This window comes from Eriocheir sinensis, chromosome 5 (genome assembly GCF_024679095.1).
Source record: "Eriocheir sinensis breed Jianghai 21 chromosome 5, ASM2467909v1, whole genome shotgun sequence".
Classification (NCBI taxonomy): Eukaryota; Metazoa; Arthropoda; class Malacostraca; order Decapoda; family Varunidae; genus Eriocheir; species Eriocheir sinensis.
Genome location: NC_066513.1, coordinates 5,058,059 through 5,085,303, shown reverse-complemented (window position 1 = coordinate 5,085,303; position 27,245 = coordinate 5,058,059). Strand labels below are relative to the sequence as shown.

The 27,245-nt window shown below is 44.6% G+C and overlaps 1 protein-coding gene across 1 annotated transcript in view; it reads left to right on the top strand.

The window, feature by feature from the left end:
- LOC126983746 (kin of IRRE-like protein 2) overlaps positions 1-27,245 on the top strand; it is a 107,347-nt gene that overhangs the window by 58,699 nt on the left and 21,403 nt on the right. Inside the window, exon 3 of the mRNA XM_050836825.1 lies at positions 18,793-18,965. Coding sequence (XP_050692782.1) covers positions 18,793-18,965 — 173 coding nt within the window. The remainder of the gene's footprint in view (positions 1-18,792; positions 18,966-27,245) is intronic.

Here is a 27,245-nt window from a genome sequence, read left to right as displayed (position 1 = left end):
TTTTTTCGTTATTTTAGGTTTGTAGGCTTGTTAGTTGTTTTGGTGTAGTTATTGTTTATCGGGCACCTTATTTGTATACCCCCGGCGTGCTGGGGGGGGGGAGGGGGTTGAATTGTTTGTGTGTAGAGAGCTAAGCTAAGCTATGGTGTCAATTGTGTGAAGTGGTGTGTGGGCGGTTGTTCTCGTACTGACTTCAAGCTGCGCGGAAACCAGGAGTGGACCATGTCCGTGCTGCCGTCAAGTTACTTGACGTGGGTGTAGTTCACGTCGTCTTGCTGGTCTAGTTTATCCCATATCTTGCCGGCGGCCTCCCGTAGCCTTGTACTGATTAGTTGTACTCCGAGTCTGCGGTGTTGCGCTGCTGTGTTTTCCGTGTACGGGTATTTCTGTCCGGTGGCAAATCTCAGCGCTTTGTTCTGCAGCCTCCGTAGCTGTAACATCTTAGTTTGGGAAGCCATGTGTGTCGGGTGGGTGAGTAGTCTAGTATAGGAAGCATCTTCGTCTTTACTAGATTAAGAGATGTGAAGGCTATTTTAACTTTGATGGTTTTGTCGTTGACGTGATTAACGATCAGGCCGGTGGATGTCACTGTGTGGAGTAATATCTGGCATTGTTTCGGTGGGAGATGGTGTTGCCCTGTATGTCATTTTTTTTCCTGCCGAGTGTGACCACAGAGAACTTGTCTATGTTTGTTTTGATCTTCCCCCTTTTTTTTTTAATGTGTTGAGTCTGTTCTCTTCCCGCGCAACCAGGGCGTCATGGTCGTCTAGGGTACCGTTTGAGGTCACTGTTTGTGTCGCGTCGTCAGCATAATATATATCCATACAGTTTGTATTATCAGGCCGGGGCATGTCAGAGGTGTAGGTGATGAAGAGCGTTGGTGATATCACGCTGCCCTGTGGCACGCCGCTGTGCAGGGGGAAGGGGGGGATATTGCTGACTTAACCCGAATGGAGGTTGAGCGCTGATCGAGGAAGCTGCATAATAGTTTTTCCGTTAACTCTGGCAGTCCGAGTTGGAGTATTTTGTATTGCAGGCCTTGTAACCAGACTTTATCAAATGCCTTGCTTATATCGCTTTGGATAATAGTGCAGTTTGTTCCTTGTCCTTTAGTCAGTGCTACTTTTTCGTTGGCGATGGAGATAGATGAGGCGGTGCTTCTCCCTGGGACGGTTTATCAAGGTTATTTTCCTCCAGGTGAGACCTGAGTAGTAGGTTGATTATTCTTTCGAAGACTTTTCCAGGAACTTCTAAGAATGAGATTGGCCTGTAGTTTTTGGGATCCGTGGATGGTTTGCCTGGCTTAGGTATCATGGTGAGAGTGGCTAATTTGAATCGTTGAGGAAGGTAACCTGTTGTCAACATCGCAGCCCTCGGGGGGGTAACATACCGATTTGTTGTTTATCTGTTTTCTTTGTCCGGGCGAGGTGTTTTTCGTTTTGTTTATTGAAGATTGGAGCTCGGCTGCACCTATTTCCATAGTCAACAGATGGGCCTGTGTTAGGCGTTGCAGATCAATCGTGTGGTGATGCCTGGTTCTTGTTGGGTCCTGTTGAAGCCATGCCATGCCTTCCAGTTCATTGTTTTGGTCATAATAAGCGTTGTCTTCTGGTCTAATTGTGAATACTGACTTGCAGGTTTCTTTTAACTCTTGGGCGATACTCTCATCATCCTGTATTTTGACTCCTCCTTTCTCCAGGCGGATGGGGCGTTGGTGTGGGTTGCCCTGCAGGCGTTTTATTCCCTGCCAGAAGGATTTTGGATCCTTGTATTTTTCTGCGAGGCCTTTTATTGTGTATTCCCAGTGCCTGTTTTATTCTCTTTTGCACGTATCCTGTAATGTTCGTTGGATAACTCTACTTTGCTGATAAAGGCCATGCGTCCAGCCGTGCCGCCCGGCGTATCGGAGGATGTCGGTAAAACGTAGCTGTGCATCCGTAATCTCTTAGTTGAGGCGGGGGATGATAGTGTTCTGTGCCTTGTAAGGGATTTTTTTTTTTTTTTTTTACAACAAAGGAGGCAGCTCAAGGGCACACAAAAAAAGAAAACAATAATAAAAAAAAAGCCCGCTACTCGCTGCTCCTAAAAAAGAAACAAAAGAGGTGGCCGAAAGCAAGATCAAATACGGGAGGAGAGGTGTCCTGATACCCTCCTCTTGAAAGAGTTCAACTCGTAGGCAGGAGGAAATACAGATGAAGGAAGATTGTTCCGGAGTTTACCAGCGTGAGGGATGAAAGAGTGAAGATGCTGGTTAACTCTTGCATAAGGGGTTTGGACAGTATAGGGATGAGCATGAGTAGAAAGTCGAGTGCAGCAGGGCCGCGGGAGGGGGAGAGGCATGCAGTTAGCAAGTTCAGAAGAGCAGTCAGCGTGGAAATATCGATAGAAGATAGAAAGAGAGGCAACATTGCGGCGGAATTTAAGAGGTAGAAGACTATCAGTATGAGGAGGAGAGCTGATGAGACGAAGAGCCTTAGCCTCCACTCTGTCCAGAAGAGCTGTGTGAGTGGAGCCCCCCCACACATGAGATGTATACTTCATACGTGGGCGGACAAGGCCCCTGTATATGGACAGCAACTGTGCAGGGGAGAAGAACTGGCGGAGACGGTACAGAACGCCCAGCCTCGAGGAAGCTGATTTAGTAAGAGATGAGATATGAAGTTTCCAGTTGAGATTTTGAGTTAAGGATAGACCGAGGATGTTTAGTGTTGAGGAAGGTGATAGTTGAGTGTTGTCAAAGAATAGGGGATAGTTGTTTGGAAGATTGTGTCGAGTGGATAGGTGGAGAAACTGTGTTTTTGAGGCGTTGAAGGACACCAGGTTCTTCTTGCCCCAATCGGAAATAATAGTAAGGTCTGAGGCTAAGCGTTCTGCAGCCTCCAGCCTTGAGTCGTTAAGTTCCTGTAGGGTGGGTCTTCTATTAAAAGAAGTTGATTAATGCAGAGTGGAATCATCGGCGTAGGAATGGATAGGACAGTTCGTTTTGGAAAGAAGATCATCAATGAACAACAGAAAAAGAGTGGGAGATAGGACAGAACCCTGTGGGACACCACTGTTAATATATTTAGGGGAAGAACAGTGACCGTCTACCACGGCAGAAATAGAACGGTCAGAAAGGAAACTGGAGATAAACGTACAGAGAGAAGGATAGAAACCGTAGGAGGGTAGTTTGGAATGCAAAGATTTGTGCCAGACCCTATCAAAACCTTTTGATATGTCCAGCGCAATAGCAAAAGTTTCACCGAAACGGCTAAGAGAGGATGGCCAGGAGTCAGTTAAGAAGGCTAGGAGATCACCAGTAGAACGCCCCTTGCGGAACCCATACTGGCGATCAGATAGATGGTCAGAAGTGGAAAGGTGCTTTTGAATCTTCCGGTTAAGGATTGATCCAAAAGCTTTAGATAGACAAGAAAGTAAAGCTATAGGACGGTAGTTTGAGGGATTGGAGCGGTCACCCTTCTGGGGCACAGGCTGTATGAAGGCATACTTCCAGCAAGAAGGAAAGGTAGATGTTGACAGGCAGAGGCGAAAGAGTTTGACCAGGCAGGGTGACAGCACGGAGGCACAGTTTTTAAGGACAATAGGAGGCACTCCATCAGGTCCATAAGCCTTCTGAGGATTGAGGCCAGAGAGGGCATAGAAAACATCATTTTGAAGAATCTTTATAACAGGCATAAAGGCGTCAGAGGGGGGATGAGTAGGAGGAATATGCCCAGAATCGTCCAGAGTGGAGTTTTTAGAAAAAGTTTGAGAGAAGAGTTCAGCCTTAGAGATAGATGAGACGGCAGTGTTGCCGTCAGGACTGAGGAGTGGAGGGAAAGATGAAGAAGTGAAGTTGGAGGAGATGTTTTTGGCTAGATGCCAGAATTCACGGGAAGAGTTAGAGAAAGCAAGGTTTTGGCATTTTCTATTAATGAAAGAATTTTTGGTTTGTCTGAGAATAGATTTGGCACGATTTCGGGCAGAAATGTAAAGTTCATAATTAGCATTAGTTTGAAGGCTCTGGTACCTTTTGTGAGCTACCTCTCTATCATTGACAGCACGAGAACAAGCGTGATTAAACCAAGGCTTTTTAGCGTGAGGAGTAGAGAAAGAACGAGGAATGTATGCCTCCATTCCAGAGACAATAACCTCTGTGATGCGCTGAGCACACACAGAGGGGTCTCTATCCTGGAAGCAATAATCATTCCACGGGAAATCGGAAAAGTACATCCTCAGGTCGTCCCACCGAGCTGAAGCAAAATGCCAGAAGCATCGCCTCTTCGGTGGATCCAGAGGGTGTACAGGAGCGATAGGACAGGATGCAGAAATAAGATTGTGATCGGAGGAGCCCAACGGAGAGAACAGTTTGACAGAATAAGCAGAAGGGTTTGAGGTAAGGAAGAGGTCTAGAATGTTGGGCCGGTCTCCAAGACGGTCGGGAATACGTGTAGGGTGCTGGACCAACTGCTCTAGGTCGTTGAGGATAGCAAAGTTCACCAGGCTGGTCAGTGAAAGAGGATGAAAGCCAAAGCTGGTGGTGAACATTGAAATCTCCTAGGATGGAGATTTCAGCGAAGGGAAAGTGGATCAAGATGTGCTCCACTTTAGAATTCAAATAGTCAAAGAATTTTACATAGTTGGTAGAGTTAGGTGAGAGATAAACAGCACAGATGTATTTAGTAATAGAATGACAATGAAGTCTTAGCCAGATGGTGGAAAATTCAGAAGAGTCAAGGTCGTGGGCACCAGAGCAAGTAATGTCGTTGCGCACGTAGGCGCAACATCCAGCTTTGGATTGAAATTTAGGATAGAGATAGTAGGAGGGAACAGAGTAGAGATTGCTGTCAGTAGCCTCAGAAACCTGTGTTTCGGTAAGGAAGAGAAGGTGAGGTTTAGAGAAGGAGAGATGATGTTCCACAGAATGAAAATTAGAGCGAAGACCGCGAATGTTGCAGAAATTGAGAAGAAAGAGGTTCGAGGAGTTATCAAGACACCTCTCGGGTCGGCAGCCAGAAGGGGAGTCCTTGTGCTTGGATAGTTTTGAGAGCGGTATACCAGGTGTTGACAGCAGTTGCTATGTCATCTTTGTGTTTTTCCCTCTAGATGCAGGACTGGTAGTTCCGAGTCTATTATGTTCATATATTGCTTACAATTCGCTTTTTTTATGTTCATCCGCTGTGGGCAAGGAACGACAATGGGAGTGGTTGCGATGGTGAATAGTATTGGGAGGTGGTCGCTGCTCGTTAGTGGCCCCTGGCTGGCGTGGGTGTTGTGGTAAGTCTTCCCGTTGGTCAGAATCACGTCAGGCGTGGTGAGGGCTGAATGACCTTTAAACGTGGGGAAATTTGGACCTATGTGCTGGGCTCCGAAGGTGTTGATGATGTTCATAATGTTTCGTCCTGTTGCATTTGTGTTGGAATGGCCAAGGCTGGTGTGACCTGCGTTTAAGTCGCATAGAAAGTACATGGGTTCAGGTGTGCGTAACAGTTTATAGAAGTCAGAAAACATGATGCAGCCCTTTCGTGGTGGGATGCAAGTGGTGGCGATATCAATGGGCCCGAGGGTAGTCATCAATTTAATAGAAAGGGTGTCATAGTAGTGGAAGTCGTCGTGTATTCTGTGCCGAATTCCTTTTTTGACCGATATTGCCACCCCAGCGTGTTGCTCACCAGTTATGTTTCGCTGATAACATGAATAACCAGGTATTTTTAGAGCCTGGGTGTTGGGGAGGCCATGGCTATTAATGAGGATTATATCTGGGTTCTCGTGTGTGTACGTGTTTATTAGATTAATGCGTATGGTGTGCCAATGGTGGACATTGTGCTGTAGTATTTTTAGTTGATTGGTAGGTTGTGTGAATGACATGGTTGTGTGTATTACGGGCCAGTTTTTGTGTTTTCTTTTGCGTTGTTCCTCAGGCCGGAGCGACTGCTTGCTTTGGTGGCACCTCTATTATGGCCCTAATCTAGCGGGCACGGGTGTGTTGGCGAGGGTTGTGACCGTGAGGGTTGAGAGAGTGGGAGCGGTGAGGGGAGTGGGAGGGTCAGGCTGTCGCCTGCCTGACCCACCCGTGGCCCTGGGGCCTCTTCACGAGGTGATTCAGCGTCTGTTTGGGTTGGGGTGGCAGCCTGGGCCGAGCCTGCCGCTGGGGAGGGGTGATGGGTGTGAATGGTCATTGTTGTTAAACTTGGGACTAGGGCCTCAAGGGTCTGAGCGAGTTCAGTGAAGGCTGTGTCTGCCATGTTAGTGACAGCTGGAGTTAGCGTTCTTTGTTTTTCAGAAAGGGCAATAACCGTTATTGCTGCAACCTTCAGTTGGTTTTCTAATGTTGTAGGTGAGTCTGGTTGTTGTTGGCTACATAAGAATACAACTGGTTAGGTTTCAGCTTGTTGGCATTTACGCTGGCACGTTTGGGGGATTTCATAGCCATGCATGAGTGCTGGTCTGAGCGCGGGAGACATTTCTTCTCTCCTGTGGTGCACTCCTGCCACGTGTGGTCTGTCTGTGCGCAAATTGAGCCCACCTTGTAGTCATGTGGCTTTGTGTACTCCCGTGTTATGTTTCCTTCAATCTGGTAGCATCTGAAGCACACGGTAAGTGGAATAAACTGTTCCATCTGAAACTGGGCTGGAGTAAGGCTGAGATTTAGGACTTTCAGTCTCAGCCTACATACCGAGGCTTGTGTTCTTGTGTTCCGAACATGACTTTATAGGTGTGGCCTTTCGGGAAGCGAATGACCTCCGTGACTGATGCCCAGGGTTATATGTGTTCAATATCTTGTTTGATATGAAGCACGTCATGGTCAGCCAACCCCCGTACATTCTTTATGATAATGCTCTTGAAGGTATTTGACCTCTGGGGGGGTGTATAGGGTAAAGCCCGCGTCGCCGAGGACTTCGGCTATTGTGTCCAGAAATATGTGGTAACATGACTTGTCATCTGCCACATACAAGGAGAAGCCCCCGTAACTCTCCTTTTTTTTTTTTTTTTACATTGCGGCCTATTGCGCCGGTAGGCTTCTTCCCGGTGGATCCTGATGGTCGGTCCAAGGCTTCTTTCCGGTGGGTCCTGATGGTCGGCCCGGCCCGTTCTGGCGCAGGCGAGTGTTTATAGTGGCGCCATCTTGCACTGGCTCATGCTGCCCTCCCAGAGCTCATCTTTGATCCTAGAATCTAGAGTCCGGGTTGATAGGTGGTCTTCTGGACAGCATGTGGGTAGTTTTAAGCCACTCGGCGGCGGCTGAAAAATCCCAGCTTGGTGGCACCGGGCGGGGATTGAACTCGCGTCCTCCTGAACACGGGGCCGTTGCTCTGACGACTCAGCCACCGCCTCCCCACCAAGATGTTTCTGTTGGCTAGGAATTCAAGGAGTTTTCTTCCATGGTTGGCTTTTCTGCTTCGTCTTCGAGTTTATATTTCACCTTCACCCTGTAGAGGGTGGCCATGGTGAAGCGCGTTGAGCCTAATTAGGCATAGGCAGACTCCTACACAGTCCTGAGGCGGCAGGAAACAGGGCCGGGTTTAGTTTGCCCCCCATACCGTGTGTGAAGGTTTTGAAGACCTCAAGGGTTGTTGACCTCACAGTAAGGGTTGTGGCGGAAGCAATCAAAAGGGTATAGTGCGCTGAGCAGTGTAGTGGGCAACGGTACGCGTAGTGTGCGCTTGATTTTATAAGGTGGGTGGCATGGGAAGCGGCGGGCGTTGGCATTGTCCGGGGAACCTAGGAGTGCCTGGGGCGGACGTCCACTCACTACGCTGGCTCTGGGCAAACTCTCTTTTACTTCCTTACCCTCCTTCCCTTCTTCCTTACCCTCCTCCTCCTCCTCCTCACCTCACCTCACCGAAAACACGTCCAAGATTCCAGACTACAAAAGAGCCAATTTTAATTTCGCTCGTGAGCTGCTAACCCAGACAACTTGGGAACACATGACCTACACTCCTGTGGACGGAGCGTGGAATGGCTTCAAGAACAAACTCCTGGAGGTAGAGAGAACAACTGTTCCCATGAAGACAAGGAGAACAAATAATGCCACAAGCCCACCATGGATGACTACCCAGGTTCGACGGGCGATTAATTTAAAAAAGAGAAAATACAACTCGCTCAAAGAAAACGGCACTGACGAGGCACGCGAACAATACCATCAAAGCCTCAGAGCTTGCAGAACACTCATTCGCCAGCGTAAACGCGACTATGAAAAGCAAATTGCACGCGAAGCCAAGTCCAACCCGAAAAAGTTCTTCACGTATATAAGAACCAAAAAGAAGACAAAAACCAATATCGGTCCCGTAAAAGATGAAAGTGACGTACTAACACAGGACAGTAGACAAATGGTCGAAATCCTAAACAGAAACTTCGCGTCTGTGTTCACGGTCGAGAATACCCAGTCCGTACCCGAGAGCCCTACCCCACCGATGGGAATCACTCCCCTAGAAATTGGCACAATCGAAGAACGGGATGTGAAAAAGTACCTAGACAAACTCGAGACAAACAAGTCCACCGGACCCGACGACTTGTCACCCAGGCTGCTCAAGGAACTCAAGCAGCAAATCCTCAAGCCACTCACCACCATCTACAATCTGTCACTACAACAAAACAAAGTCCCAAAAGACTGGAAACAAGCGAATGTAACTCCGATCTACAAAAAGGGAGACAAAAGTGTGGCCCTAAACTACAGACCAATCAGCCTGACCTCTGTGGCGGGAAAAATCCTCGAGAAGATCATCAGAGACAAACTCGTTAGGTTCCTTGAAGACAACAACATCATTTCCGATGCTCAGCACGGTTTCAGGAACAAGCGCTCATGCTTAACCAATTTATTGGACTTCTTCCAAGGTATCTATGAAAACTGGGATAATCATATCCCCAGCGATGTTATATATCTAGACTTTCAGAAAGCCTTTGACAAAGTGCCACACGAAAGACTCCTCAAGAAACTCAAGTCGGCGGGATTAGGCTGCAATCTGACAGCGTGGATCAAGGACTGGCTCACTGGAAGAAAACAACGAGTTGTACTCAACGGACAGGCCTCCGAGTGGCTCCCGGTCACAAGTGGAGTGCCACAGGGTCAGTGCTGGGACCCATACTTTTCATCATATATATCAACGACCTAGAACTAGGATTGAATTCAATCTTTCAAAATTTGCCGACGACACAAAGGTGGGTGGGAAGGCCCTCACAACGGCAGACTGCGAAATTATCCAGAGAGACCTGGACCAGATCACTCGGTGGTCAGAAAAATGGCAGATGTCCTTCAACACTGCCAAATGTAAAGTAATGCATATCGGATCCAGAAACAGCAACCACACATACCACATGGGTGGCGAACCACTACATGTTGTGCAAGAGGAAAGAGACCTCGGGGTCACCATCAGCAGTGACTTGAAACAAATAAAACACTGCAAGTCCGCCTGTAAGAAAGCCAATACAATGCTTGGGTTCATATCGAGGAACTTCGAATACAAGACGCCGGGAGTTATGTTATCCTTGTACAATTCGCTGGTAAGGCCCCACCTGGAATACGCCGTGCAATTCTGGTCTCCTAATTACAGGAAAGACATTGAATTACTTGAGAGAGTACAGCGCCGCGCCACGAAGATGATACCATCACTGAGGACGAAGCCCTATGAAGAGCGACTCGAGCGACTCAACCTCTTCACGTTGGAAAAGAGACGCCTGCGGGGAGACATGATACAAGTCTTTAAGTACCTGAACAAGCTCAGCAACGTTGATCACTCCAAACTCTTCACGCTACAAACCAACCTGAGAACAAGAAACAACGGAAAAACAATTCAAGCAAGGCGATGCAATACCGACATCGGCAGGAGTTATTTCTCGAACAGAGTTGTTCGCCACTGGAACAGCCTTCCTGCTGAAGTGGTTAGCGCAGAGACCATCAACTCCTTCAAGAAACGCATTGATCGCCACTTTGCTGCATCGGGAGTGAACTGAACGCTCCCAAGAGTAGATACACAAGTGCTTTAATCCTTCCCTGCAAGCCACTCCTATGGCAAACGGATTGATTGAATCACTGAACGCAGGCAGCCTAGTAATGAGCCAACAGGCTTTCTGCTGCCTGCTAGTCCATGTTTCCATGTTTCCTCTTCTCCTCTCTTAGCAGGTGTTTGCATTTAATTAGCCGTGAGAGGTGCCATTCTTCCCCCCCCCCCTCTCTCTCTCTCTCTCTCTCTCTCTCTCTCTCTCTCTCTCTCTCTCTCTCTCTCTCTCTCTCTCTCTCTCTCTCTCTCTCTCTCTCTCTCTTCTAAATGGTTTCTCCTCCTCCTCCTCCTCCTCCGTCTCCTGGCATTACCTCACCGCTTCATTTTCTTTGTTTTCCTTTTATTTCCTCATTTATTTATTTATTTATTTTTTTTATTAGTAGAGTCCCTTCCTCCCTTTTCTTTTTTTTCCTCCTCCTTCTTTTCCTTCACTGTCTTTCCTCTTTTATATTTTCTCTTTGCTTTCTTTTTAATAGTTTAAGTTCGAAGCTTCGGGGCTTCAGTGATCAGCTTGCTCGTTGCCTCGCTAACGTCGAGTCGAAACTTCATAAGAGTGTATGAGGCATACTATATAGTTTGCGTTAGTTCCTCAGACCAGCAGGTGTTCGTAGCCAAGAGAGGTATCGGGTCGTCTCCTGTCCCTTTATATTCACACAACCTTTCTACTATCAGTGTGTTTTACTAAGTTAAGTTATAATAATAATCATAATATGGACAAAAAGTGTTAAAAGTGAATTAGGGTTTTAAGTGCATATGCGTGTTTAAAAGTGCAGAAATATAACGATCAATTTTGTGACTACTGAGTGTTTGTGTGGGTGTCTTGAGTGTGGGGTTTGTGTTAAAAACTATTATGGGTTTATATTATTTGTTTAGTGGGTGTTGGTGTTGGTGCTGTGGGAGTCGGTGACGGCTGTGGCGTCTGTGTCTGTGCCTGTGCGTTGACGTCAGCAGACTGTGGGACAAGGAGACGGTGACAGCAGCGTACCACGTCTGTGTTAGTGGTGCCTGTGCTTCCCGCTACTCGGAGTGTCGCCCATACTGGTGTACCTGGTCCGTGCTGTTTCCTGGAGGTATTACTCTACCCTCAAACGCCTTGTGTGTACACCTGGGTACACTGCATCGCTCTTCAGTGCTATCTGTGTACTATGAAGAATGTCAAGTCTACTGCTTCGTCCGTCAAGTATCTCTCCGCACACTCAAGCCCCTAAGCTATAAGCTATATATCTAGCGCCGTGGTGTAGCTATTCTTAGTGCTAGATTGAATACCAGGCTGTTAGAGTATGCGTGCGTGTGCATACTATCAGTCGTGTGTTGGTGCGTGGTTGAGTGACTGGTCATTGCATTTAAAGACTAAAGTTATTACTAAGTAATGTGTGTTTGTTTGAGTAATAGTGCGTGTTTGTCTTATGTTATGTGTTAATATAGTCTAGTATTAATATATTTCAAGTTTAACCTGTAGCTATAATTTTCCTACTGAGGTATTATACCACTGACTGGCTGGCATTTACGATCCTAAATGACCGGGGTAGGGATTAGAGCCTGCTTTGTCCTTTTACACCACTGCATAGCAACCCTGCCCCTGACAAATACAAGAACCTCTACCAAAGCCTTGTCAAACTATAACCAGACTTATAACACTACTCATGGAAATACCAACACAACAACCTCTACGAAAGACTAGCTACTCTTTCAATGACAGGAACATATGTAAGTCTTGTAGGAGAAAGCTTTTGGCATCATAGTAAGCTCCTATGCCTGTACTATACAAGAAACCAATGAACATACGGTTTTATTATTCTATTACAAGCTTTCTCTCTCCCATCCTTCCTGTGCCGTTCCCTTGTTACACGTTCCAATATCAGTTTTGTGTGAATCATTTTTAAGAGTCCGGCAATTTTTGTATCACACAGTCTGAAGAAGAGTAGGAAGAGAGGAAGGGAAGGAGTGGAAAGGGTGAGGAAAGGTAGGAAGGAGGGAGGAGGTGAAGAATGAGGGGAAGGAAGAGAAAGAGAGGATGATAGAAGAGAAAATAAAATAAAAATTAACCTTCTTTAGCACCTCAGTCCACGCTCTACCAATGAGCGCCCTCCACGGCTTCCCTCACAGCCAATCACAGGGCGCCACTCCCTTTTCCAGCAAACAATGAATGAGAGCGTTGGTGAGTGAGAGAGAGAGAGCGTGAGAGAGCGTGAGAGTGTGTGTTTCTGTGTGTGTTAATGACCTCTAAGACATCATTGGCGGAAATACAATTATGTCTCGCTGATTGGATGACAGCACACACACACACACACACACACACACACACACACACACACACACAGGCGATGGGCTACAAGGAAGAAGTTAAGAAAAAAAAGAGAAAACAAATAAATAGAAGATCGAAGTGAATGAAAGAAACAGGAGATGATTTGTAAAAATATCGAAATGAGAAAAACATAATAGATTACAATATGTTTCTGTCTGTTTTAATAGATTACAATATGTATGTCTGTTTTCTTGTGATCTTTGTTTTCTCTCTCTCTCTCTCTCTCTCTCTCTCTCTCTCTCTCTCTCTCTCTCTCTCTCTCTCTCTCTCCCAATAACAACAATCGCTTCCTTTGATCTTCTAATTACTTCACTCTATGATGAACGCCCTCCAATGTGTAAGCACCTTTTCTGTGGGAGGGCTCGCCAATTCGTATGCGGCATTATAGTGATGTGCGCCCTCCAATTCGTACGAACCTTTTTCAATGGGAATGTTCGCCAATTCGTACGCGAAATAATGATCACTTCCAATGATGCGTTCACTTTGGTTTGCAAGATGTCCGCCCTCCATGGTCCGTCACCGTCAACTCCGGCTGTACGGGCACGTGTTACGCTGCCCAGAATCCGACCCTGCCCACCGGGTTGTCTCTGTAGGAGTCACCATAACTGGAGGAGGGCAAGGAGACGCCCACAGAGTTCATGGCCTGAGCAAGCCGATAGATCCTATCAGGAGGTGCTCCGGTTGGGAAGGGGGCCTGCATGGAGACTCGCCCGAAGGAACCTCTGGAGTGGGCATCGTAGGGTGGGTGAGGCAATGCTTTCTCAGGCGTTTGCCCCCATTGATTCTTCTTCTTTTTCTTCTTATTCTTCTTGCCGTTCTTTTCTCATTGTTTCTTCTAAAATTGGGGAATGTCATAAATCTCTCTCTCTCTCTCTCTCTCTCTCTCTCTCTCTCTCTCTCTCTCTCTCTCTCTCTCTCTCTCTCTCTCTTCCTATATTATTATTTCTTTTTCTTTTTCTTTTTCTTTTTCTTTTTCTTTTTCTTTTTCTTCTTCTTCTTCTTCTTCTTCTTCTTCTTCTTCTTCTTTTTCTTCTTCTTCTTCTTCTTCTTCTTCTTCTTCTTCTTCTTCTTCTTCTTTTCTCTTTCTTCTTCTTTTTCTTCTCTATATTTCATTTTCCTTTGTCTTTCCTTTTTCTTTCCCTCTCTTTCCTGTCATCTCCTCCTCCTCCTCTTTGTCATTCAATTCTCGTTCCTGCCTTCGTTCCTTTCTTTCTGTACCTCTTTCTTTCTTTCTTTCTTTCTTTTTCCATCTTTCTTCCTTCCATCTATCCTTCCTTCCTTTTCTCCTTCTCTTTGTCATTTTCCTCCCTTTTTTCTCCTCCTCTTCCTCCTCAGCATCATCATCATCATCCTTCTCCTCCTCCTCCTCAACTTCCTCTTCCAACTCCTCCTCTACTTCTTCTCTTCCTCGTCGATACACTTTTATTGCCTTCTCTTTTGTCGTTCTTTCTTTTATGTTTCTTTTTCTTATTTTCTCTTTTTTCCTCTTCCTCGTTTGTGATTTTTCTTACTTCTCTATTTCCTTTTTTTCTATCTTTATTTTCTCTATTTTCGTGTTTTTTTGGTTCCTGCTTTTGTTTTTCTTTTTCTATTTTCTTTTTCTTTATTGTTTTTTATCTGCATGCTTCTTTCTTTCGTTCCCTCCATCCTTCATTCCTTCTTTCTTTCTTTCTCTCTTTCATCCGTTTCTTTCTTTCTTCCATCTTTTCAATTTTCCTTCCGTCTTTTCTTCCTTGTTCTTCCTATTTTTCTTTTTTTTCCCTTTTTTTCCATGTTCTTCATTATTTTTTTCGGTTTACTTTTTTATTTCTTTTTTCTTACTTTTTTCTTGATTTCTTTCCTTTCCTCTTGATTTTTTTTTTTTTGGTTTCTTGATTTTTTTATTTTTTCTTCCTTATTTTTTTCATTATTTTTTCCTTTTTTCGTACATTATTTTTTTGTTTTGTTTTGTTTCCTTTTCCTTTTTTTCCTTCCTTATTTTTTTTGTTCTTTCCTTTTTCCTTTCTTATTTTTTTCGTTTTCGTTTTCTTTTTTTTTTCTTTTTTCCTTTCTTATTCATTTGTTTTCCTTCTTTTTCATTTCCTCTATCGGTATTTTTTGTTTGTTTTTCCTTGTTTGTCTTGGTTTCTTTTTTCACTTTTTCCTTTCTCATTTTTTTTTTTGTTTTTGTTTTCTTTTCCCTTTTTCCTTTTTTTTCTTCCTTTTTCTCGTTCCTTATTTTTTGGTTTCCTTCATTTTATAATTTCCTCTATCTTTCTTTTTTTTCATTTTTTTCCTTTTTCCTTCTTTTTTCCTTGATTTCTTTCTTTTTTCCCTTTTTTTATAGTTTTGTCTTGCTTTCTTTCTTTTTTCCTTTTTATATTTTTTTTTGTTCTTTCCTTTTCCTTGTTTCCTTCTTTTTTGTTTCCTTTTTTCTTTTTTCTCCATTTTTTCTTGTTTTTTTCCTTTTTTTCCTTTTTTGCTTCCTTGTTTTTTCCTTTTTTCGTTCCTAATTATTTTTCCCCTTTTTTCTTTTTTTTTCCTTAATTAATTTTGGGGGGATCTTTCTTTTTTTTCCTTCTATGCTGTTTCTCCTATTTTCATTCTTTTTCTTGCTTCGTTCTTTTTTCCTTTCCTTCTCTCTCTCTCTCTCTCTCTCTCTCTCTCTCTCTCTCTCTCTCTCTCTCTCTCTCTCTCTCTCTCTCTCTTTTTTCCTCATTTATTTACTGTCCTTTTATTTCCTTCGTTTCCTTCCTTCTTTCTTTTTCTTCTTCCATTTGTTTGTTTCCGTAATTCCTTCTTTCTTTTCCTATTCTGTTATTTATTTCCTTCTTTATATTATATTCCTTCTTTCTTTATTGATTTCTTCCTTTCTTTGTTTCTCTCTGTTTCCTTTCTTGCTTTTTTACTTTTTTTTAACTTTTTTTTCCTTATTCCCTTATCTCTATCTTTTCTTTCCTCCCATTTTCTTTCCATGCTTTATATTTTTTTCATATTTTCTTCTATTATTTTTTGCTCCTCTTTTCTTTATTATTTTTCCAATGTCATTCATCTTTTCTTTTTCTTTCTTGTCTTCTCATTTTGTTGTTTGTTTTTTTCATATATTTTCCTTTTACTCCTCTTTTCTTCTCACTTCTCCCTCTTTTATTTATTTATTTTCTTCATATTCGTGAGTGTGTGTGTGTGTGTGTGTGTGTGTGTGTGTGTGTGTGTGTGTGTGTTTGTTTTCTTCATTGCATCTCCCAGTATTCTCCTTGCATTCCTCCTTCTCTTCCTTTTTTTTCTCCCCCTCCTCCTCCTCCTCCTTTAACTTGCCAGTGAAGAGATGGGGTGAACCGTTAAACTCTCATACCGGGCTCGACCAAAACACAAATTTATTAGAAAGTGATTTACATCATCACGTTCAAGAGCCGACTCGGGAAAATAATATACTTGACCTTATCTTTTCAACGACAGCTGATCTAGTTAACGAAGTAAATGTTGGTCCAGTTTTTAGTTCTAGCGATCACCGAATAATCACATACAGCATCAAGATGAAAGAAAGTACAGTAACTCCTACTAAAGAAAAGGTGCCTGATTATCAGAGAGCGAATTTCGTAAGACTCCGATCAATTCTAAATAATTCTGACTGGACTATAATTTCGACGGAAACAGATATTGATAAATCGTGTGAGGCCTTCACGACAATATTGAACAATGCCATAAGCATATGCGTACCCTATCGTAACAGACGTTCAACTTTTAAGAAGAAACCCAAATGGTGGAATAACCAGATTCAAAATAGCCTCTCTCTCAAAAAACGCGTATACAGTAGATACATACGAACCCGGCGTGAGACTGACAAACTAGAGTTGGACTGAATTCGCCGCGAAACCAAGAAATTAATAAAACGAAGCAAGACAAATCTTGAAGAATATATAGCGGATACAAGTAAATCTAATCCTAAAGATTTTTGTAGCTATGTAAATAATAAAAAAAAGTCACTTACTTGTAGTGTCTGACCGCTTGCTAATAATAATGGTAACCACACGAACGATGAAAATGAAATGGCTATAATCCTAATTAAATACTTCGCATCCGTATTTACCGACGAAGATTGTTTATCACCTCAACCGCCGGAGGTTAGAAGGACCGAAAAGATATTAAGTGGCATTTGATAAGGTCTCCCACAAACGGTTGCTCAGTAAACTATTGGTGCACGGTATCTCAGGTAACATTCACAATTGGCTTGTAGACTGGCTCTCTGAGCGGAAACAGCGTGTAGCTCTAAACGGTGTTACATCTAACTGGCTCGATGTCAGAAGCGGCGTACCTCAAGGATCTGTGCTTGGTCCCAAGCTCTTCTCAATTTATGTTAATGATATCGATGATGGGCTCACTTGCAAAGCATCAAACTTTGCTGATGACGCTAGTAAAGTAACTACGACACTCGAAGAAGAAGCATTACAATCAGATCTAGATCGACTTGCACGTCGGGCCAATCAATGGCAAATGAAATCTAACGTTGACAAATGTAAAGTGTTACACATCGGAAACAATAACAATCGCGTTCAGTACGTAATGAATGGCAACAACTTTCTGCACTAAGAAAAGAAAAGGATCTTGGAATCACTATATCAAGCGATTTAAAGCCGGTCAGCATTGTTCAGAGGTAGTTAAAACCGCAAACAAATTGGTTGGCTTCATCGGACGAATCTTTAATAATAAATCGGAAAAAGTAATATTAAAACTGTATAATTCGTTGGTTTGACCTCATCTAGAGTACTGTGTACAGTTTTGGTCTGCCTATTATAGAAAAGACGTAGAAAAGTTAGAACGGGCTCAACGGAGAGTAACAAAAAATGATTCCTAGGTTGAAAAATTTATCTTATGAACAAAGTTTTAAATAAGTAAATTTATTCAGCCTATCAAAACGAAGAATGCGAGGCGATCTAATAGAAGTGTTTAATTAAAATGTTTAAAGGATACAGTGATATTAATGCAGAAGATTACTTTACAGTTGATCGATCAAATAGAACAAGAAAAAAATAACAATCAAGATAAGTGGTAAAAGATGTCGTCGATAGTACAACAGTTACGGCCTTCAAGAATAGATCAGATAAGTATTTTCAACCAGCAACTAAGATATTACTCATCGTCGTAATAAGGTTAAGTTCTTTCGAATACTGGTGGTTAGTTAGTGGTTAGTGGTAGCAGTAATGGTAGTTCTTTCCTTTTTCCCACATAATTTCCATGCAGTTTTTCCATGCTCCTTGTTTCTTTTTCCTTTCCTGCGAGCTTTGGCTGGGGGTTTGGGGGGGTGGGGAGGAGCCTTCGCCTTTGCTGTCCTTCATATTCCACCTTTGATTGGATAGTTAGTGTAGCTTGTCACAAACAGCCGCGTAAGAACCATCGGTCTGCTGTTGTTTGTTCTTTTTTTGTGTTTTTATGTGCTCCTCCTCCTCCTCCTCCTCCTTCGCTTGCTTCCATTCGTCAAGTCTCTCATCTTGTTTTGCCTTTTCCTTTTCTCCCTCCTCCTCCTCCTCCTCCTTCTCCTCCTCCTCCTCCTCTTATGTTTACCTCCTCCATCCTTCTCCTCTCCCTGCAGCTGCTCTCGTTTCCCTCTCCTTCCCTCCTTTACCTCTCCTCCTCTTTTCTTCCTTTCCTCTCCTGTTCCCCTCCCTTCCCTCCTCTCCTTTCTTTCTCTTCCCGTCCCTCCCTCTCTCTCCTTCCCTAACCTCCTCTGCTTTCTTCCTCTTCCCTTCCCTTCCCATCTTTCCTTCCTTAACCTCCTCTCCTTTCTTCCTCTTCCCTTCCCTCCCTCTCTTTCATTCCCTAACCTCCTCTCCTTTCTTCCTCTTCCTTTCCCTTCCTCTCTTTCCTCCCTTAACCTCCTCCCATCCCTTCCTCTCTTTCCTTCCCTAACCTCCTCTCCTTTCACCCTCCTCCTCCCTCCCTTTTTATCCCCTTCTCCTCCCTTCCCTCCTCCTCCTCTTCCCTTCGCTCTTCTTCCCTTCCGTCTTCTTCCCTCTCCTCCTCCTCATCATCATCATCATCCATTTCCTCCTCTCCTCCTGAACTATCTCGCGAGCTCTCCAGAAGAATAGGAGGAGGAAGAGGTGCTGGTGGTGGTGGTGATGGCGGGATTGTTGTTATTGTTGTTGTTGTTGTTGTTGCTACTGTTGAATGTTACGGAGGTGAGCAACAAGGCCACGCGCAGCTACAGCCTATACCCCTAATTTTACTACAGTATTCTTTTCTTTTCCCTAACACTTTTTTATTTCTCCCCCCACTGTACTCTCTTTTCTTTTCCCTCCCACTAGCTCAAGATTCAATGGGACGGGGATGAGCACTAAGGCCACGCGCATCTATAGCCTTTACCCCTAACTACACCATCTACAGTATGCCCTCAAGTTCACCATTATACCATTTTTTTCCTCCACCACAAAAACTCAAGGGCAAATATGACGGAGATGAGCACTAAGACCACGCGCAGCTATAACCTATAGGTACCTCTGACTGCACTACATTACCTTTCCTCTCCCTCCCCAGCTACGACAACCGGCCTGGTCGTGTGGTGGGCCCCGAACAGCGGCACACCCTACGGAGCCGCCAGCTGGAGGGGCGCGCCACGTTCCGGCCCGGCGTGCTGCCCGCCCTGCACATCAACCCTGTGCGCATCGAGGACCAGGCCAACTACACTTGCAGGGCGGACTTCAGGATAGGTGAGCAGGAGGTTGGGGGTTGTTGTTGGTGGTGGTAGTGGTAGCGGGGGTGGTTGTGGTATCAGGAGGAAGAGGAGGAGTTGTAGTAGTAACAGTGTTAGTAGTAGTAGTAGTAGTAGTAGTAGTAGTAGATGTGAGAATGGCAGCAGGGTACCTCCAAGTTTGTGCGGGGCAGCAGGCAGGAGGAGAAGCAGCAGTCCATGCCATGCGGGAGATATTTGACCACGTGGAGTGCGAAGCGGTGCTTCTTGTTGACGCCAAAAATGCCTTCAACACAATAAATAGAAAGACTATGATACACAACATTAAAACCAAGTGCCCTAGCTTAGCTATGTATGTCGAAAACACCTATACATACCCGACCGACTTATACATAAATAGCCACAGTGGAAAAGTGAAAGTGTTAAAATCATCTGAGGGAACAACACAAGGTGACCCAATAGCCATGGCTATGTACGCCCTGGGCCTATCAGTCCTCCAAAATGAAATCGCGTTCGCAGAAACACGGGTGAAACAGGTGGCTTATGCGGATGACCTCTCAGGTGCTGGTAAAATCTCAGACTTAAAAGGGTGGTGGGACACGGTGAACACCGCCGGCCCTGAGATAGGATACATCCCTAACACCACCAAGTCTGTCTTTATTGCCAAACCTGAACATTATGACCATGCCGCAGAAACTTTTAGAAGAAGTGGCGTCATTGTGACAAAAGAAGACAACGACACTTAGATGCAGTGATCGGGACAGAGGTATATAAGAAGGAGTACGTAGGAGACAAAGTAGCTGAATGGGTGAAGGAAATAGAAGCTTTGTCTGCCATTGCCAAGACGGAGTCACACGCTGCCTATTCAGCGTACACCCACGGCATCCAACATCGGTGGACGTTCCTGATGCGGACCATCCCTGGCATCAGTCCACTCCTCCGACCACTGGAAAATGCCGTCAAGAATGTATTCTTGCCGGCGCTAGTGAAATCTCATGCTTTGGGGGAGGAGGAGAGGGATATGCTAGCACTTCCCCCAAGACTGGGTGGGACGGGGATCACCAACCCTGAGAAGCTGGCTGATAAGGAGAACCAAAACTCCATCAGCCTTACCAGGTCACTCATCAACAGGATCATCGCTCAGGAGGCAGAGGGCGAGATAGACCAAACAGAAATAAGATATATTAAAAGAAAAATCTCAGAAGAAAGGCAACAGGCCCAAAAAGACGAGCTGGACCATCTTACACACCACCTGTCCACAGAAATGGGTAGAAAAATACACACAGCACAGGAGACAGGTGCCTCTAACTGGCTAACGTCATTACCAATCAGAGCAAAGGGCTTCAGCCTCAACAAACAAGAATATGTCGACGCCATTGCTCTGAGATATGGCTGGCCGATTGAGGGATTGCCTGATCTTTGTGCATGTGGATCACCAAATGATGTCACCCACACCATGACATGTAAAAAAGGAGGCTTCGTTTGTATTCGACACGATGAAGTGAGGGATCTGACAGCCTGCATGCTTGGGGAAGTATGCCAAGACGTCACTACCGAGCCGGCACTGCTTCCCCTGGACGGCGAACACCTTCTGTACAGGACGGCCAATACCTCACAGGAGGCACGGGTTGATGTAAGTGCCCGCGGATTCTGGGTACGCGGACAGCGTTCGTTCATGGACATCCGCATATTCGACCCGATGGCTGCCTGTCACCGTGAGCTGCCCCTGCAAGCCGCCCACCACAGGAACGAGCAGGAGAAGACAAGGGCAGACGGTGAGAGAATCCAACATGTGGATCAGGGCAGCTTCACCCCCCTCGTCTTTACCACATCCGGCGGGATGGGTACCAGGGCCCAATGCTTCTACGCACGCCTCGCGGAACTAATCTCAGAAAAGAAGCATCAGCCAAGGAGCCGTTGTCGCCTGGATGAGGTGCCGCCTCTCGTTGTCCCTGCTCAGGTCGGCCATCCTATGTCTCAGGGGCACCAGACACTCTTGCCCAAAAGCCACCAACATCTCCAATATGGACTATGAAGCCTCAGTGGTGGAGAGTGACATTAGGGTGGGTCGGGAGTGACTTGAGTAGGGAAGGAAAGGGGGATCTGGACGTAATAGATAATAGGTAATTTAGTGCTAGGTAGTATTAGTGATATGGTTGGATGCCACAGTCATTAGCGAACAGAGTTGGGGCTAATGACCTCCAAGCTATGAAGCCTTCCATGATTATGTGTCGGGAAAATAAACATGAGTGGAGGTATCATTTATGTAGTAGTAGTAGTAGTAGTAGCAGTAGTAGTAGGAGGAGGAGGAGTTGTAGTAGTAGTAGTTATAATAGTAGTAGTAGTAGTAGTAGTAGTAGTATAGAAGTAGTAGTAGCATAAGTATTGGTATAAATAGTAGTGGTGGTAGTTGTAGTAGTAGTAGTAGTAGTAGTAGTAGTAGTAGTAGTAGTAATAGTAGTAGTAGTAGAACATAAGAACATTAGAACTTTTAAAAACTTTGAAAAAATAAGTCGCCTGTAATAACTTTTTTTGCGCAAATGCCGCGTCAAAATAGTGTAGCATGAGACCTCAGCAGGGTTAAGGCGTATGTAAGAGACCGGTTGGCCTATACCAGGCAGCTATTGTAAGCCTAACCCCGCCTAACCTCACCGTCTATGAATTTATCCAACCTCTTCTTGACTGTATCAATTCTGTTGGCACTCACCACATGACTGCCAGGCCAGTTCCATTCATCCACGATTCTAATGGTGAACCAATTTTTGCCAATGTCCTTGTTGAATCCATACCTCTACATTTTAAACCCATTACTACGTGTCCTGCCCGGCTTTCTCACCATCAGGACCTTATTAACATCACCCTTATTAGGACCCTCTCTACATTTATAAACTTTGATCAAGTCTCCTCGCAAACTTCGCCTTTCTAAAGAATTCAAGTTTCATTGTTTAAGTCGTTGTAGTAATAGCAGTAGCAGTAGTAGAAGTAGCAGTAGTAGTAGTAGTAGTAGTAGTAGTAGTAATAGTAGTAGTAGTAGTAGTAAAAAAAAGTAGTAGTAGTAGTAGTAGTAGTAGTTGTAGTAGTGTTTGTAGTAGTAGTAACAACAGTAGCAGCAGTAATAGTAGAAATATTATTATTATTATTATTATTATTATTATAGAAGTAGTAGAGTAGTGAGTGTGGCACTAACAGCTGATATACTCGAATCGGTATCAAGACAAAAAGAGAGAGGAAAATAACAAGCGAACAGTCCGTCATTAGGGCGACAGGGCGGCCACAGGCAGGCGACGTGTCCTTTACTTCACATTCGCCGCGAGAGCCGTGACCTGTGCAACTATTGAGACATTTGCGTGACTTTCCGGGAGTTACTGACGAGTTGGGGAGCGGCGGGGCTTGAAACAGGCGACCTAAGACCTGGAAACGATACAGTGAAGACGCTTTTGCCGCCCACCGCAACGTGTGTGTGGGCGGGAATTTTACTCTAAGTGTGATCGAAGGAAGAACATTGGCCGGATTGCTGTCATCATTATTATTGCTGTTATAATGATTTATATTAGTAATAGTAATAGATGAAAATAAGAAAAAAATAAACTAAAGGGGCATGATAGAGAACAGCAAGTATTAAAAAAAAACGAAATAATAAAGGAAGATAAGGAAGAATGTAAACTAAAGGAACATGATGGCGAATAGCAGGTAAAGAAAATCCGAAATGATAAACGAGAAAGAAAACTAAACGAACACGATCGGGAATAACAAGTAGAAAAATTAAATCCGATATAGAAAAAAAAGTAAATATTGCCAATAAAAGTTCAACTAATCGAGTTTGTACTGCCTGTAACCCCGACACCCCGGCCGACCTGAGACACATTCAGAGGTCAAGGGAAAGTAAACCAGAGGAAAGGTAATCAGCTTCCTCGAGGTTGGGCGTTCTGTATCGTCTTCGCCAGTTCTTCTCCCCCGCACAGTTGCTATCCTTATAAAAGGGCCTAGTCCGCCCTCGTATGGAGTATGCATCTCACGTGTGGGGGGGCTCCACTCACACAGCTCTTCTGGACAGAGTGGAGTCTAAGGCTCTTCGTCTCATCAGCTTTCCTCCTCTTACTGATAGTATTCTACCTCTTAAATTCCGTCGCGATGTTGCCTCTCTTTCTATCTACTTTCGATATATTCACGCTGACTGCTCTTCTGGACTTGCTAACTGCATGCCTCCCCCCTCCTGCGGCCTCGCCTTACATGACTTTCTGCTCAAGCTCATCACTATACTGTCCAAACCCCTTATGCAAGAGTTAACCAGCATCTTCACTCTTTCATCCCTCACGCTGGTAAACTCTGGAACGATCTTCCCTCATCTGTATTTCCTCCTGCCTACGACTTGAACTCTTTCAAAAGGATATATCAGGACGCCTCTCCTCCCGAAATTGATTTCTCTTTTTGGCCACTCTACTCTATTTAGGAGCAGTAGTAAATAGCAGGCTTTTTTTTCATTATTGTTTTCTTTTTTTTACGCCCTTGCACTGTTTCCTCTGCTGTAAAAAAAAAAAAAAGCAAGTAAGGTCTGGCCGGCTCACTGGCAGGATCAAACGACACGAGAATAGCTTAAGAAGAAACACAGACGGCTCCGTAATATTGCAGCTTCTCTAATAAATATTGACGGATTCATCTGGATTGATACTATTGTGAGAGGATTTCTGATATTATTATTACTTTATCCTCCTTCTCCTCTCTCTCCTCCTCCTCCTCCTCCTCCTCCTCCTCCTCCTCCTCTTCCTCCTCCTCCTCTTCTTTTTCTTCTTCTTCTTCTTCTTCGTCTTTTTTCTTCTTCTTCCTCTTCCTCCTCCTCAGCTTTAATTTCCAACCTCATCAACCTCTTCCTGTCTAAAGCCTCTACTCTCTTCCCTTCCTCTTTCTTTTCCTCCTCTTCTTCCTCTTCCTCCTCCTCCTCTTCCTCTTCCTTTTCCTCTTCCTATTCGTATCCTCCTTCTTCCTTCTCTACGTCCTTCTTTTGCATTCTGTTTCCCTCCTTCTCCTACTCTTCGTCCCTCTCATCCTCCTCTTCCGACTTCTCTTCCTCCCCCTCTTCCTTTTCCTAATCCTCCTTTTCTTCCTGTTCCTCTTTCTCTAATTCTTTTTGTTCGTATTTTACTCTTTAAAAGTTTTCCTACCCTATTCTTCCTTATCTTCTTCGTCCTCCTCCTCCTCCTCTTCCTCCTCCTCCTCCTCTTCCTCCTTCTCCTTTAGTAGATGAGTGGAACAGGCTGGGCATTCATGTGGTGAGTGACAATACAATAGTCACTTTCAAAAAAAGCTTAAATAAATTCATGGACAATGATGCTAGGTGGGGTTAGGTTCAAGGGAGATTAGGTTCACGGGAGTTTAGGTTCACTGGAGCTGACTTGTACCGGCCTACCGGCCTCTTGCAGACTCCTTACGTTATTATGTTCTTATGTTCCTCCTCTTCCTTCTCCTCCTGTTTCTTCATCAGTTCCTCCTCCTCCTCCTCGTCCTCCTCCTCCTCCTCATCCTCTTGAAGACTCAGGTATATTGTCCATAATTTTGCCTTTTGGTATTTGTGTTCTGGTAATTCAGAGAGAGAGAGAGAGAGAGAGAGAGAGAGAGACCCACCCCGACACACATGGCTTCCCACACCAAGATGTTACAGCTTCAGAGGCTGCAGAACAAAGCGCTGAGATTTGCCACCGGACAGAAATACCCGTACACGGAAAACACAGCGGCACAACACCGCAGACTCGGAGTACAACTAGTCAGCACAAGGCTACGGGAGGCGGCCGGAAAGATATGGGAGAAGCTAGACCAGCAAGACGACGTGAACTACACCCACGTCAAGGAGCTTGACGGCAGCACGAACGGTCCACCCTGGTTTCCGCGCAGCTTGAAGTCACTACGAGAACAACCGCCCACACATCACTTCACACAAGTGACGCCATAGCAACAGCTCTCTACACACAAACAATCCAAACACACAAACCCCCAGCACGCCGGGGGTATACAAATAAGGTGCCCGATAAACAATAACTACACCAGAACAACTAACGAACCTACACCATACAACTGTACACTCCTACTGTCTTTCCTATTCCCCACCTGTACCTCACTATTAACCCACTTCCTCTTCGTACTATACCCTTGATTAAAAAAAAAAAAAAAAAAAAAAAAAAAAGAGAGAGAGAGAGAGAGAGTTGATTTCTGGACTTCTGAGATTACAACATTAGCAATAATATCAACCGTTGTGTTCTTGGCTAAGAGAAGCAAGCAGGATCACTCATTGCCATTTTATTGACATGAACAATAAAACCCCAGAACTATGTACAGAGCAGTCACTATGTGCAAAGTTATAACGGCGGATACTATTCTCGCGACAGGAACGGTGTGCTAGCCTCGACGGTTTGTTGTCGGGTTAGCCTCACGTTGGTGGTCGAACGTTGTTCCAGTGCCTCGAGACTAGGTAAACTGCGGCTGCTGAACCCTGGTGCGTAGCCTACACCTCGAGTGTAGTTAGCGGTTGCGGGAGTCTTCGTAACAACCATAACAATAAGTCTAGTAGTAGTAGAAGTAGTAGTAGTAGTAGTGGCGGTGGCGGTGGCCGAGTGATCATCGTGCGGGCGTGGTGATCCCGTAGACCTAGGACAAGTCCCTGAGATGTACGCTGCCAATTTTCAACCATCGCCGAGTGTCTGAAAATTACCCACACACTGCCCAGATGTTCAGTCAAACCTAACTCCAGCGACTTCGTTCAAGGGAAACACCGCGGGGCATCATGGGCCAGGCAAGGGTCACACATCACGGCAGCCACTATAAATAACATTCGCTGGGGCCTCTCATAAGGCCCCCCAAGACAGCCTACCGGCGCTACCACCAGCACCTAAAAAGTAGTAGTAGCAGTGGTAGTGGTAGTCGTAGTAGATTTAGTTAGTGTTATTCTTTTTTGTTGTTTTCTTTATCCGTCTTTTCATCTTTATTTTCTTCACCTGCTTTTCACTTCTAAATGTTCTGACACGAACATTATCATTATTATCATCACTATTTTCATTCATCTCTTTCTCCTCTCCCTCAACCACCACAACCACCACCACAACCATTGCAACCACCAGCACCACAGCCACCACCACCAGCACCACCTCCACTACAACCATTGCAACCACCACCACCACCACCACAACAACAACCATTGCAACCACCACCACCACAACCACCACCATTGCAACCACTACCACCACCACATACAATCCTCAGACTTCAATACCCCCCCCACACACACACACACACACCACCACCACCACCGCCATCATCACAACAATCACCACCACCACTTTTCATGATATGTATAAACAGTATCAACGGTCATCTTAATATACTCCTCCTCCCCCTCCTCCTCCTATTCCTCCTCCTTCTCCTTTTGTTTTCCTTCCACCAACGATTGCTCAGCAAACTACTGGCGCACGGTATCTCGGGTAACATTCACAACTGGCTTGCGGACTGGCTCTCTGAGCGGAAACAGAGAGTAGTTCTAAACGGTGTTACATCTAACTGGCTCGATGTCAAAAGCGGCGTACCTCAGGGATCAGTGCTTGGCCCCATGCTCTTCTTAATTTATGTTAATGATATCGATGATGGGCTCACTTGCAAAGTATCAAAATTTGCTGTTGACACAAAAATTGCTAGTAAAGTAACTGCGATACTCGACGAAGAAGCTTTACAATCAGATATAGATCGACTTGCACGTTGGGCCAATCAATGGCAAATGAAATTTAACGTTGAGAAATGTAAAGTGTTACACATCGGAAAAAATAACAATCGCGTTCGGTACGTAATGAATGGCCAACAACTTTCTGCAGTAAGTAAAGAAAAGGATCTTGGAATCACTATATCAAGCGATTTAAAGCCCGGTCAGCATTGTTCAGAGGTAATTAAAACTGCAAACAAATTGGTTGGCTTCATCGGACAAGTCTTTAATAATAAATCGGAAAAAGTAATATTAAAACTGTATAATTCGTTGGTTCGACCCCGTCTAGAGTACTGTGTACAGTTTTGGTCTCCCTACTACAGAAAAGACATATAAAAGTTGGAACGGGTCCAACGAAGAGTAACAAAGATGATTCCTAGGTTGAGAAATTTGTCATATGAACAAAGGCTTAAAGAAGTAAATTTATTCAGCCTATCAAAACGAAGAATGCGAGGCGATCTAATAGAAGTGTTTAAAATGTTCAAAGGATTCAGTGATATTAATGCGGAAGATTACTTTACAATTGATCGATCAAACAGAGCAAGAAGAAATCACAATTTG